A 15,173-nucleotide genomic window follows, 5' to 3' on the forward strand; every position below is an offset into this window, starting at 1 on the left:
ATGTCAATCCATTGGGTTGGCCCTTGGAGCAAACTCGGCGACACTCAACTCATCATATGCCACCATCTCATAACGTCGAGAGAGTAAAACACAAAAGTGCACCTGTTGTACGCATGATGAAGACACGACCACACCCTCATATGGTGAAGAGCACTTCTACGTCGGACGAGAGTTTCCCGGATGATACGAGCAGTGAGAGCGAATATCAGATCGAAGTAAGAACCAAGCTGACACTACCTCATGTTACCGTGACAACTCCCGCCATTCGTGATTCTAGAGCCAGTGCCGACAACCAAAGTAAAGATAATCCTTTTCAGAGAGATTTCTTTTCACCATCAAGACTGCTTCAAAATCCACCAAACACACCTGATATTTTACCCCATTATGCATTCACAGACTGTCGATACTTGAAAGTCACACAGCTACCAGAATGCAGCAACTAACGACATTATCAACTAGTGATGACACATTTGGTCGTCGGCTAGTTATTAAAAGATGTCGGGTCTAGATAGAACAATTGTACATCTTGAAATAATAGCCGAAATTGATATCAAAAGGGGTCACAACTCAAGGAAACTGATGAAACACATTTTCATAAACTTCTAAGTTCTGCAGTCCTTTCATGATTTTACAACACTTACTAGTACATGCAATTGTTCATGATTGCCGAGAAACATAGAGTTTAAATCTGTTTCTCATTCATTGTTCAGTGAAGCCCCCCCCCCCCCAAGTTCTCTTGAACACGCACTGTCTCAGAGTGGGAGGCAGCAGACATCATCGTGCAGAAGGACAAGTCATTGACAGCGTCCTTGGTGCTTTGCGACTCATGGTCACTTTTAAAATTAGTAGAAATGCCCGAGGGTCTATCAGCTAGACTAATGGCAGAACATAATGAACATTCTTGGTTGTTTTAACAATTGATTGATTGAACCCAGATTTTATGAAAATGCCTTTATTTCCTGCAGTGCGTTCTCCTTTCGTTTACAAAAAGAAGTCGTGACAAATGAAAACAAGACGGAGGCAGATTAAATTAAACCATAGACCCCCCCCCCATAGATCCTACACGATGGTCTATGGTTAAACACAGAAGAAAATGGGTAAATAGCTTTACGCGAAAATTTAACTGCAATTTGTCTAAAATGGTATAGACATCAACCCAAGGAATTGGATCGGATATAGACAATGTTTATGATTAGACATGTATAGACGTAAATGGTCGTTACTGTAGTATTACTGGTGTAAATCATCATGAGATATTGTCGTACTACGAATAAGTCGACCATTCAATATATAACAATATTTAACAAACTGGTTTTTTGTCTTCCATCGATGTATAAGTTCTGAATTGCAGCCCAGTACATTTACGATAAACGGCGTCTCCGGAGTTTTTTGAAGCTCTCCGCAAAATATTCCGTTGTTGTTGTTGTTGTTGTTGTTGTTGTTGTTGTTGTTGTTGCTGCTGCTGCTGCTGCTGTTGCTGCTATTATTAATTTCAGTTACAATGTAAATTCCACGTGAAAGATCTTCGCGGTCTCAAGACATTCAACGAAGGAGGTGGAAGAAAGCATTTATTTTACTTTTTTTTATTTAAATGTTGTTTTTGCTTTCGTTGTTGTTAATTTTAGTTCATTTCTAGGTAAGGCCTAAAAAATAATTGTTTGGTTCCGGTTACCTGACCCCATCTAGTTTTTTACTGCCGACCCTAAACTTTTTTTTTACGTTTTCGAGAAACAAATAGTAAAATCCCAAAAATTGTGAAGTCTCACAAGAAATAGTGGCTGCGGAAACTGACATCATTTTTAAAAGACCATATAAAACCATTCCTTCCAACTTTTCGTTCACTGTCCCAATGAACGAATAGTTGGAAGGAAGCAGTTTTTATTACTGTTCTTATTTATTCAATTTTGTTGTTTTTGTATTCGTTTCCACCGCCACTGAATGTCAAATACTATGTTTTGTAAATACACTCACCGTCTATGTATGCACAGTAACGCCGTGTCAAAGATCACGAACACGACACATTTGAACACTGCATTTTTAATCCCATGACAAATGTAAGAACGAATACTTGTATCTGTTGATATGTTTCCTTTTACACATGTAAGCTTTTCAATGTGTCTTTTATCCTGTAGATAACTTTTGAGCGTTTCTCACGGTTGTGTGAATTGTGGTGACAGAAGTAAATGTATGTTTTCACCGTTTCACTTTAGACAAAATATCACGTTACATTACTGGTAAGCTTCGAAATGGACGTTGAAACACAGTGTGCCAAGTATACCTGTGTATTTTTAGTCTACGTTACCCAGTCTAACCGCTGATGGCTCACTGCATGTCGCACGAGAATCTTGGGAAACCGAGACTAGTTTTCAGCAAAATCGTCGTAAGTGGCGCTCTTCTAATGCACGATGTCAGCCTGAGGGTCTTGACCAAGGTTTCCTCCTAAATATTAAGTTGGAGGGAGGAAGTCGGAAAAAGATATACACTATATTTCACGTTCTTTGTGCTATGGATGACACTGTCACCTCACTTACGGCAAACAGCTATCACTTTTTATGTTTGAATTGAGCTTCCATGATTTCTAATCAATTTTGTTATCACTTTCTGAGATAATAATAAAGTACACACACACACACACACATGAAATGAACTGATTAAAGTCATTGCAATTTATCTATTTTTATCCGTCATGTGTTTCTTTTGAATTGGTTCCTTTATTTCTGTCAATTTTTTTTCTTCAAAAAATTGTTTGAATATGTGAATTGGTAAACCGAAGAAGAGCAATCACATCAACATGGGACACTTGCGTTTTACTATAAATGGACATCTCAAATATAGTGGTCGTTAGTAAATGCAAACTATGAAAGAGTAATCGCCAACTTATTATAATAATCTACTTACTAAAGTAAACTTACTCAGTACGTAATAAAACTGCGGTGCGTAATTGGTATCGCTGACCACAAAAAATGTTAGTGTATTAAAAACGCACCTTGTTAGGTTTGGATTTCATAAGAAAGGGAAGAAATTACATGTACGTAAGACAAGTTGAATACTGCCACCTAACACGTCTAATGAATCAGTCTCGAGAGGGCGCTATTGATGAGGTTGAAGGTCAGACAGCGACCCATGTGAATTTTACTGCCAGCCAGCATACCTAGCCGCTCCACACACAGCTGGTAGAGGTCTTATATCGTGAAATAACTTTGCAGTTCGACGATGGAGAAAGAAGACGAACAAACAGACGTGCCATTAGGGTAAGTCGTTTATCTATAGGTAATAGCCAGGTTTATGGAAACTAATGCAAACCCGATCGATACATGATCCAGACAGCGAGCGGAGTCAACTCGGTATTCACAATCGACACCATACAATGTACGTATCCATTATTGTCAAAATTGTATGATGAAATCCTCAGAAATGAAATCTGGCGAAAGTAGTTGAGACGTACGACGCAACAGCTAGTTTAAATGATGGTATAAGCTCTTCAGCACGCACGTTTCGTATCACTCACCACAAACCGAATGTCTGCTGAAATTTCTACAAAATCGAAATTCCAAAAACATGTACAAAAATGTAACCTTGGAGTACTGCAGTATATTTACAGGCTTTTGTCATTTTGTCTAAGCATCACACAGGGTAACTTATTTGAACGTGACCAAATGAAATTATAGATGGGTGTAATGACGTGGAGGGAACCGATGTGTGTGTGTGTGTTGGGGGGGTTGTTAAAGTTCATAGAGCCTTAGAGGGGCTGATTGGGAGGGGGGGGGGGGGGTTGGGATATTTATGGAGTCACCATGCTCTGATATTCCCAGTTGCAATAATTGCTGGCTTACAACAAACATATAAACACATTGTTTGTGAAGAATAGGAGGTGCTTTATTGACCAATAAACTAACAATAGAACACTGTTCAGTCAAAATATAGCACCCAGCCCCACCTTACTGACTAGGCAGAAGGTAGAATACAATAAGCATGAAAACTGCAGCACAAGGGGGCTGCCATGTCGAGTTCTAACAATAAAGTAAATAAGATCCACTGTCAGGTTCTACGGTACCTGAAAGGACTAAACATGCTAAATAGTTTGATGAAGGGAGGGAAAGGGTGGGTCGATAATATCGTGAACAGTCAAACTTACTGCTCTGCAGGTTAACAAATGATGATATCCTCAATTTGAGCGAGGGCGCTGTATTCTAAATTTCTTGTTTACAATGTGTAATGTTCTATTGTAATACAGCTAATTTCAGCTCTAAATCAGCTGCACAACTGTCCCATGGGTGTTATTTATCCCCATCATACAATCACACAGGGAACCCTTCTACATCACTGAAAACACATGATAACATGTATCAATTTTCAATTTGCCAATCAAACAGACCTGATGGAAAACCTTTATCCAAAAAAGCCTTGAAGAAACAACAGAAGGATGCAGAAAAGGCAGCTAAGAAGGCAGAGAGAGCTGCTGCAAGAGCTGTAAGTATGGGATAATGACAACCACCAACCAGAACCTTATCATAACCTATTTAGTGACAAATTGAGGTTATGGTTTGATAGATACCTACTTAAACAATTGTAGACATTTGCTGTTGATTGAATGAATGTTGGTTTAATTGTGTGCACAGTAGGACTGCATTTCTAATGACTTCCAAAGTCTTCCACATTTTGAGGACTTCCAGTGTTTACATTTATCTTGATTACAGGTTTACTACATCTACTTAACATAGGGACTGCTACCACCCATACTTGTGTAATCTAAGTAACCTAATAGAACAACAACAGTTTTAACTTGTGTCCAACTTAGTAAACCCAAACCTCAATTGCCATGGTTGTATCTTATAAACTAACTAAGTAAGTGAAGATGTCAATTGCCACAGTTGTACAAGATGTCTTGCTATGCAGATAGGGCTGAACAACAAGATGTATACAGTCAACATTCTAATGTGCTACCATTCAAGAACTCAGTTAATTTTTGTCTTTATTTGAAATTCAGACCACGTGTCTAATTAGTATGTTTGGTGAGCTGTTTCATAAAATATTTGAAAGATGATGAAATACTGTCAATATGTGTAAAATGATGAAATGCTGCCAATATGTGTAAAATGATGAAATGTTGTCAATATGTGTAAAATGATGAAATGCTGCCAATGTGTGTAAGATGATGAAATACAGTCAAATAATATATTTTCCAGGGATTGGAATTTCAATGAAAAAAGAAATTGGCTGTTTTTTTTCATGGACCAAATTTTCACTGATTTAGGAAGGGTTACATGGTATCTATGAACAAATAGTGTTTTCAAGAGACTTTCTTTTAGCAGAAAACCACATAATGAAAAACAGGTGAAAATAAAACATTCTCAGGTGACACGAGTGTCATTTTTCTTTATGTTAACTCAAGAAGTTGAATGTCCAAGACTCCATTAAAATGTCTATGCCAATATAAGCAAAGTATAAGCTTTCTTTTTATACCTTGACCTTTGACTTTGACCTGCATATTTGAGGTCAAATAGCAAATTGATCAATAAATTATGAAGTGTTGTATCTAGACAGTGTCACACACCATTCAAATTTGCATAATAACATTTCCATACAACACACCAGGTGGAGGTCTGTGTCTTCTATGAAGGCTTGTTCATTCTGCTTCATATTTCTATATTGATAAGTTATGTTTGAAAATATTGAGTGATATTTTGTGTGAGGCATGTAATAATGTATTTTTCTATCAATACAGGCGACTGAGGGTGAAACTCAGGAGGCTGATGATTATGCAAAGGATAGATATGGTGTATGCAAATTAATACAGTCTCAGGAAAAAGTCGGTAAGGAAATTTCAATTTATGTGTTTGATGGCAGCATACAGACTATTGATATGCAAATGAGATACTGATTATGCAGAGTATAGATATGAGGTATGTAAATTAGTACAGTCTCAGGAAAAAGTCAGTAAGGAGATTTCATTTTCAAAATTATTGGAATCACCAGAATAGCATGTGTAACAAAACAACCATATTTCATGACCATGGTGGATGTATTGTATTAATATTAAAATGTTGATATGGATCACAAATGGGTATTTATTTGTGATTTCATTAATAAAATCTAACATAATAAAATAAATTTACTACTTCCCTTGAAAAAATAATGTGAAACAACATGCATTAGTCTTTTTAGATCAAGTCCATGTTTGCATTAAACTCAGTAAATTGCAAAAAAACTAAAGTTATACTATTAGTTTGTTATGTATGTACAGGAATGATTTGTAAACAAACAGGGGTAATGCAAGTAATCTCTACATAATGTCCAGTCTGTACATACATCTGTCACTTCCCCACATATTGAAACATCTCCTGATATAAATATTTTGATTATTTATTATTACAAGTGTTTATTTGTGTGTATACATGTACAGTTTGTTTACAAATCATTTCTTATACGTACAGTAACAAACTTTTTGTACATTTTTTCGTTTGTGTCAATTTATTGAATCACAAACATACACTTGGTCTATGCTATTTCACCCTGTTTTTCAAGTAGAGAAATACATTAAAATTGTTTTATCAATTACAAATCCAAATTGAATACTCATTTGTGAGCCATACGGTCACTTTGATATAAATTAGCATATTCATTTGTCTCCCCTGTCACTTTACCTTTTCAGATCGTCAGCTAGAAAAGATTAGAGAATTAAATGCTTCCAAAGCCAACCAAACTGTGTGGATACGAGCCAGAGTACACACTAGCAGAAGTAAAGGTAAGTTATCTACATTGTGCCAGTGTATATATGTAGCAAATATCATAATAGTATGTGTAGATTTTGAACGTTTAATGTTAGCCATGAATTTATTCTGTATAAAGAATATGTATGTATGTTGAGGTGTGTGTGTGTGTGTGTGTGTGTGTGTATGTATGTATGTATGTATGTATGTATGTATGTATGTATGTATGCATGTATGTACGTACGTACGTACGTACGTATGTATGTACATTATATGTTTGTGAGAATTCAGAAGAATTCAGAAAAAATGCTGTTCCCTAATGACACACTTGCATACCATAATACCTATAACTTTTTCATCTGTAATTGTTTTCTTCTAGGCAAGCAGTGTTTTCTAGTATTACGACAACAACATTATAACATTCAGGGTTTAGTTGCTGTGGGAGATATTGCTAGTAAAGCCATGGTGAAGTTTTCTGCCAAGTAAGTGATGTAGAAAGTTCAAAATGATAACAATGTTATTCCAATTTATTCATTACTTTCAACATATAGACAATGGAATATTTTCTCTGACGTTTTACTGACTCACACAACAGTATCCTTCTTCATTTACATTGTCTATGCTTTGAAAATAAGTGAAGAATTCTTACACATAATGTTCTTGAGAAGGTTTAGGTAAACTTGATCTCAAAATTTTGAAATTTGACGTTAATTTCATCAACATTTACAAAGCGTGTGTGTGTGTGTGTGTGTGTGTGTGTGTGTGTGCGTGTGCGTGTGCGTGTGTCTGTGTGTGCTCATGTGTGTATATGTGTGTGTTTGGGGTTGGGATAGGGCTGGGGGCTGAGGGTGTTGGCCCATTGAGATAATCTAAGGACTAGAGTAGCCCTATCAACTATTCAATGCACTGACCAAATTATTGGTTTGTCTTCAAACTAAATCATGCCAGTAGTATATACAGTAATAAAGTAGCATGCAATGATGAAAACTGAACGTTTATGTGATTTTCTGATTTTCCTTCGTTCTTTTCCTCCCGTGAAGTATAACCAAAGAATCCATTGTAGATGTTGAAGGTATGGTGAAAGAGGCAAAAGTTGAAAGCTGTACTCAACATGATGTAGAATTACATGTTTTAAGGGTAAGTGGTACATTCATCTAAAAGAGACCCATAGTGCTCGGTAGAATGATAGAAACCTTCTAAAATAATGACTTTTCTAAGTTTTCTCAAAAAAAAAATTGGAATCCAATGTTCATGTACATTTGTAGGATCAATGTGGAAGCTCTTTATGGTACTTCTGAATTGAATCAAGGAAGGCAGCTGGATTATGATCATGACGGTAAATTGACAGGATGCACGAAAGTAGTCATTTCTTTGTTGAGTCTTCAAGTTACTAAATTCCACAGAAAGTGGTTTGGCAGTGTTTTCACTAAGGACTAAATATTCAGAGTTATAGCTAACAAACTTATCTTATTGTCTGTATGTATGTAACACAACACACAAGTTGGGAATGCTTATGTACTTGTTGTTGAACTTAGGTAGATTTTATCTTCTTGCCACTTTCAACAACAAAACACTGTACATTTGTATATTACATCTTGATTTTGAAGGTAATCGAGATATAAGTGTTGAATAAGGTAGATTAATCTATGTACCACCCACTAATACCAGCACTGTTTATATTGTACAGATCTATGTAGTGAGTGAGTCAGCACCAAAGCTGCCACTACAATTGGATGATGCTGTTCGACCAATCACGGAAGAAGAGGATGAATCCATGCCAACCGTGAAACAAGATACAAGACTAGATAACAGGATTATTGATTTAAGGGTATGAACATAATCTTGTCTTGGATACAGGACGATATAATTCATAGTTGTTTGCTTTCATGGTTTTCATTGGAACAGAGAATTTTCAAACTTTGATGCATGTTATGTGCATGTCATTCTAAGTAGTGAACTGAGACCCTCGACTGAGATTGGTCAACTGTGACTCTGACCTCCCAGAGTGTGATTGGCCAACTGTGAACTCTGACCCTAGACTGAGATTGGTTAACTGTGATGCTGACCCCCAGATTGTGATTGGCCAACTGTGAACTCTGACCCCAGATTACAGTTGGTCAATTAAACATGCTATAATGCTTTGTCAACATTACTGGCAGCTTGTAATTTATGGTCAGCAGAGTCAATTAGGCAGGCAATAAGTTGTTATATTACCCTCCTTGTCATGTCTTAATATTTAAATATTGCCTTTCTCATCAATTTGTGTCCTTCACTCTTCTCCGACTGTACTTTTACCAATATTGTTATTGTTTGTTTACTTCTTCCTTGTAGACAACAACCAGCCAGGCAATATTCCGACTTGAAGCGCAGGTGTGTCAATTATTCCGGGAGACTCTGAATGGGAAAGGATTTGTGGAAATCCACACTCCTAAAATGATAGGAGGTAGGTATTGTCAAATGTTGGAATGTTCTGGAATGTTATAGAACCAAGTTTATCATTAGTAGTACTGTAGTAGATTCTCCAATGCAAAAAACTGGACGTAAAAAACTTAGATATGTCTATCTTCGTTTTATTGTAGCTGCCAGTGAGGGCGGTGCCAATGTTTTTACCATGGGTTACTTCAAAGGTAAAGCCTTCCTTGCACAGTCCCCACAGTTGTACAAACAAATGGCAATAGCATCTGACTTCGACCGTGTCTGGACTATTGGAAGTGGTAAGTTTCTCAAAACAGAATGCTTCAAAAGTGTAGTATGCAAAGTAGATCATTAATATGCAAATATTCAAATGGTAACTGCATGACCATTGTGAAAAAAATGGTGAACTCACACATTGAATGAAAGTGGTAAGCAAACAGGTGATCGTTTTAATAGCTAACATATATTTGATTATTCCTTTCTGAAAAATATAACACTTGAAGACAGTCTGTGAAAAGATAATAAGGGAATACGATGTCTTTTAATATGCAAGAATGACACAAACAGTTTGCAGCAAATGTGCTAGAAGAACTTCCACAAGAAATGCAGTTTTCTTGATAATAAATACCATATGGATAAAATTGCCACTAAGATCTTGGAGATTTCTAATCAGAGAACAAGGCTAATTCTCACCACTTTGTCACGAAAAAGTGAACTTCTTGCAGTGTACTATGGTAGAAAAGTGAATTTGTCACCTTTTTCACACATGCTATGAAAAGTTTCATTTCTAGCAACATGTAGACAGAATCCCCATAGGCACAAGCACCTACCCTACACTCCGTCCCCCTTCCCCAACCTCTGTCGTATCATTCATATTTTTCCTCTTTGATAAACTCTTTCCATTGTAGTATTCCGTGCTGAGGATTCCAACACCCATCGTCATCTGACGGAATTCATAGGTCTGGATTTGGAGATGGCTTTTAATTATCATTACCATGAGGTAAAAATCTCTAATAGTATTCATTGAATCAATGAATCAATTAGTTCCAACAATTTACATGTAAATAACTAATACCAATTTCAGAATTTAGTGCCCAAAGACAATTTTAAAGTAGTCAAAGTCTAGCTCATGAACAGGCAAGACACTCAGTGCAAATTACGGACACAGATTTATGTGGAGTTTATGTCAAATGTAGGAAATTCCCAAAATGGCAGAAAATTGTCAAGTGCAGTAGGGCTTCTTTACACAGTTTAGTAAAGTTACCATGCTGTTATTTTATCACCCAAAATCATAAGTTGATAGCAGTAATCAATGCAAGTGTACTAAAGGCAGAAATATGTCGGACTGGACTTTTCCTTTAAGTTGATAGCAGAAATCAATACAAATGTTCTAAAGGCAGAAATCAGTCTGACAAGACTTTTCCTTTTACAATTTTGTGGGACCTGCTTATGAATGTATGGGTATAGATTTAGAAGAACCTAATAGATTCTTAGTCAATGTTATGTTGATTTCACTATGGTTGTACACAGGTTATTTTTATGACACTCTGTTTACAGAATTGGACTTAAAATCTATGACTGCTAACTTAGAAATACTTCATTGCTTACTTCTTATAGGTAATTGATGTTATAGGGGATATGTTTGTACAAATATTCCGAGGTCTCCAAGCCCGTTGTCAGGAGGAGATCGCAATCATCAACAAACAATATCCAAGTGAACCATTCAAATTCCTTGATCCGTCACTGAGACTGGAATACAATGAGGGTATCCGGATGTTACAGGAAGCAGGATATGAGATTGGCTATAATGATGACTTAAGGTTAGGATATAGATGATTAGAGATTTTGGGAAAAAAACACTATTTCCAAATGCAGATGTAAACTACACATTTTATCATATGTATCTATGCATTGTAGTCTGGTGTCTCTACATGTATTATATTGTCAGAGTTTAGAAATGTTTTTCTCAGCGAAGCAGTTTAACATCCCTGCTGACCAATACGGGGAAAGATACCCACTCAGGGACCAGCAGGCATGTAATTGATTGGTTGATTGATTATTTGATGGAATGATTGACTTATTGATTGATGGAATTATTAATTTGTGTGCTGAATATTATATATACATATATCTTAACTTCATTCCTAGAATTTATAATTTATACTATCATAATGGTAGGCTTTCTTTAAAGAGGAATGCAACTCCAGGAAATAAAGATATTTAATAGACCTGGGGTTCTGGACAGTCATTTCATAATTTCACATGACATAATTGTTGGTCGGTTGCCAAGAAACACCAAATTGAAACACTATATTCCACCTCTATTGTTCTTTTTCTTCACTCTTCATGTGTACATATCTTCTGTAGATGTTTGCAAAATAAATGTATTTATTTATTTTTTTCCATTGGCAGCACTCCAGCTGAGAAATTACTTGGTAAATTAGTGAAAGCCAAGTATGATACTGATTTCTACGTCCTAGATAAGTATCCTCTGGATGTGAGACCATTCTATACCATGCCAGATCCTAACAATCCTGTGAGTATACATACTATACTATTACAGTCGCCCCAACATCAAACTGTGGATAAACGGAACCTGTTACACACAGGAGAAGTAAACATATGAATTGGGTTAATAACTCTTGGTACAGCATGTTGGAAATACAGAGAGACAATTATTACGTTTCATCATTTGATAAGAACAGTTGTATGGCCTCTTTACATAATTATAGTAGTTCACATTCAAAAACACAAATTACCATTTCCCCTGGAATTTCATGTACATGCAAAGAGGCCATAAAACTGTTCTCATCAAATCATGAAATATAATACAAGTCTGTTGTTCCAACATGCTGTGCCAAGTGTTATTAATCCATTATTTGTTTACTTTCTCTGTTTGTAACAGGTTCTGTTTGTCCATGGTCCGATGTCTGTGATTGTACATGTCTGTTTCATTTTAGCCCCAAAGGAGGGGGCTATTACAGTGGCCTCCATCTGTCTGTATGTCCATCCATGCATGTGTCCGTGTGTGAAACCATTCATCCATAACATGTCATTTTTCTGACATGCAATAACCAATCTAATTTAAACCTGGCATAAAGATGACATATCATTATGATACATATGCACATAACTTTGTTTTACAACATATGCAAGTTTCACTGAATGACAATCATATTTCTAGTTAAAAATCAATATTTAGGAATTATATTCTTATCGGTTTATTTATGTCTGTAAAAGTTAGTCATATTGTCTTATACCATATGACTAACTTGCACAGACATATACAAACTGATCAGTGAGTGTACATCAGAAGCACCCACTATTGTTTTTGTATCAATGTACCTCACAATGTATCTCATCTTCAAAGCTAGTTTTAATTGTCCACCACTGATAAAATGATGTTCTAATCACATAGATTTCTACACAACAGATACAACTTGTATTTTACAAAATGAATCATTAATTAGATACTTTCCCCAAATTAGTTAAAGTACAGAAAGCATAAACCAAAATAACCCTTATATAGGGATGATGCTAATGATGGCTTGATGCATCAGACCATGATAATTTGCTTTTGAATGACATGACCAATTGAACCTGCAGGTGTTATGCATTGATTTCTGGGATAGACTGGATTGACTGGGAAAGTCTTGCTAGTCCTAGTCCGGAGCAGCACGACAGTGAATGTATGTGCAACATAGCCCTGTCTCCTAGTTGCAAAAATCTGAACAGAAATGTGTACATATGTGTGTCTGTGTTTGTACATATCAAAAACAATAAAGGAGATATGTGCTGTTACATTTACCTTTGTGATATTTGTTTTCATATACAGACATTATCCAACTCTTACGATATGTTTATGCGTGGGGAGGAAATTTTGTCTGGGGCTCAGAGGATTCACGATCCTAAATTTCTGACAGAGAGAGCTACCGTTCATGGCATCAGTAAGTACAAAAACCCTTAGAAAGTGAACTCAATTTGCAGCGAGATATAGTATGAATAGAATATGCAATACACAGCGGCAAATTATGGTAATTATGAAGTACATCAGTGAAAGATGAAATGTATTTCAGCATCAATCTAACGGTACGTCAAAGCATAGACCCTACACGAAATTTGTGTAGGGTCTATGGTCAAAGTGACATACAGGCCTTGACTGCTTGTATTGCATAATTACAATAACAATAGAAACAGTTGACAATATGTTTAACAGAAGTTGCCTAAGATGGCCCATATGTCACTTCCACCTCAGACAACTGAAAAGACTTTGTTAGTGGTCTGAGCTTCCACCTCGTAAGTTCTGATTGATGCCAGCTCTATACTGATAAGTGAAAGTGAATGACACCAATAAATTTTATCCTGTGTAACATCCAAGTTTTTATTAGATATAGTGAATTCACAAGGTAGCCTTTCATTTCAAGAGTGAGAAACACTTTCACCTTCTTTCTGTAATGTAAATGTAAGCAAATTTATGCACAAAATGTTCTTGCTACATTAGATACATGTATGTCTATTCTATTTATATTGCAGGTTTGGATACAATCAAGCCATACATTGATTCATTCCGTTTTGGTGCCCCACCACATGGAGGTGGTGGTATCGGTCTAGAGAGAGTCACCATGCTCTTCCTGGGTCTGGATAACATCAGGAAGACATCACTATTCCCACGTGATCCTAAAAGACTTACCCCATAAGGAATACATTCAAAATAGATACTTCAACACAAAGTGACACACTCAACACAGAAAATAGGAATGTGTTACGTTTTCAATGATATGTTATTATTATTATTATTATTATTATTATTATTATTATTTCAAACGCACTACACTTACGTCTTAGCACATTGTACAACAAACTAACAACTAAAAAATGAAAAATAATACAACAGCTACTAAAACACAAAAAGTGGACCATCAATAAAATGTCTGAGATGAAAGGGCACAAGTGACTTATAAAATTGCTGGTATATTGCATTATATAAAATATATGCAAATGAACATTGTCTTAACACTAATCTGCATAACAAAACACTATAAACAATTCACAATCAGGAGAACCTCTTCAACCTCAATCATATTTCAAAAGAGAAAAGTTCCATGTATACCCTTTATTCCAAAAAAAAAGTTGTCAAACTACTCATTACCTTTGGAGGTAGCCCTCACTTCAGTAACTCATTACTGAATTCTCTTTTGACCATTTCAAGACAAAGTTTGAGAGCATGTTAAACATTGTACATTGATATTTATATACAAACCTTATTGATATATTTCATCATTGCACACAGTTGAGGCTTTACTGTTCCTGGGGGTAACATTTTACTTTGAAGTTTAATGTAACGGTATTGTCAGTATAAAAAGCTTCACACATCTCAAGGGTCCAATACATGTAGGAAAACATTTTCAAAATTGTATGATTTGGTCACCATTTAATAAAATCATGTATATTGCATTTAAGTTATTAACAGAATGGCCACAAGTTAGACTAGAGTTTCATCCTTGTTGGCACATTGCTGTTATTTACACCAAAAGCAATATAGCAGTGACAACTCTTTATGTCTAGTCCCTTTTATGTTGTGTTCTTGTCAGTGTATGTTTAAATGGCTGACGATTTTCACATATCAATCAGTTGCATGTGTTTGAGATCAACTTACTTTCAGGACAGCTATACAACAAATATAAAAATTGAGAATTGAACACATTCCCTCTATGTGTATTGTCACTTAGGATGTTTTAAATCGTCTGTTTTTGACAGGTATGTAACAACACTTACACAAAGATCTCATTATCAGAAACAAAATAAAAAAACACTACTAACACTCACAGTATGTGTTTACTGTCTTTACTTGATTTGGAGGCACAATGTCAAAGGTCAATTTTTGCATACATAATATTGTATACAGTTCTCCACATGCCTCAAAAGAGCATTTCTGCCCACTGCGGTGGTCAATTCCTACAATATTTTGTGGCATGTCTGATAAGAATTGGATCACTGTAAATTCATATTATGGATTTTCCAAAGATATTTTAGACACCTTAGTGTCTA

At 35.9% G+C, this 15,173-nt stretch overlaps 1 protein-coding gene across 1 annotated transcript; it reads left to right on the forward strand.

Moving 5' to 3' along the window:
- Positions 1–3,109: 3,109 nt before the first annotated feature.
- On the forward strand, positions 3,110–13,874 carry LOC144447441 (aspartate--tRNA ligase, cytoplasmic-like). The gene is made up of 14 exons (XM_078137471.1): positions 3,110–3,251; positions 4,374–4,470; positions 5,726–5,813; positions 6,653–6,745; positions 7,090–7,192; positions 7,751–7,847; positions 8,398–8,538; positions 9,042–9,153; positions 9,290–9,424; positions 10,034–10,125; positions 10,743–10,945; positions 11,538–11,661; positions 12,961–13,072; positions 13,659–13,874. Exons 1-14 carry the CDS (start codon positions 3,214–3,216, stop codon positions 13,820–13,822), a joined length of 1,599 nt encoding a protein of 532 aa, XP_077993597.1. The 5' UTR covers positions 3,110–3,213; the 3' UTR covers positions 13,823–13,874.
- Positions 13,875–15,173: the final 1,299 nt, after the last annotated feature.

Source organism: Glandiceps talaboti, chromosome 16 (genome assembly GCF_964340395.1).
Source record: "Glandiceps talaboti chromosome 16, keGlaTala1.1, whole genome shotgun sequence".
Classification (NCBI taxonomy): Eukaryota; Metazoa; Hemichordata; class Enteropneusta; family Spengelidae; genus Glandiceps; species Glandiceps talaboti.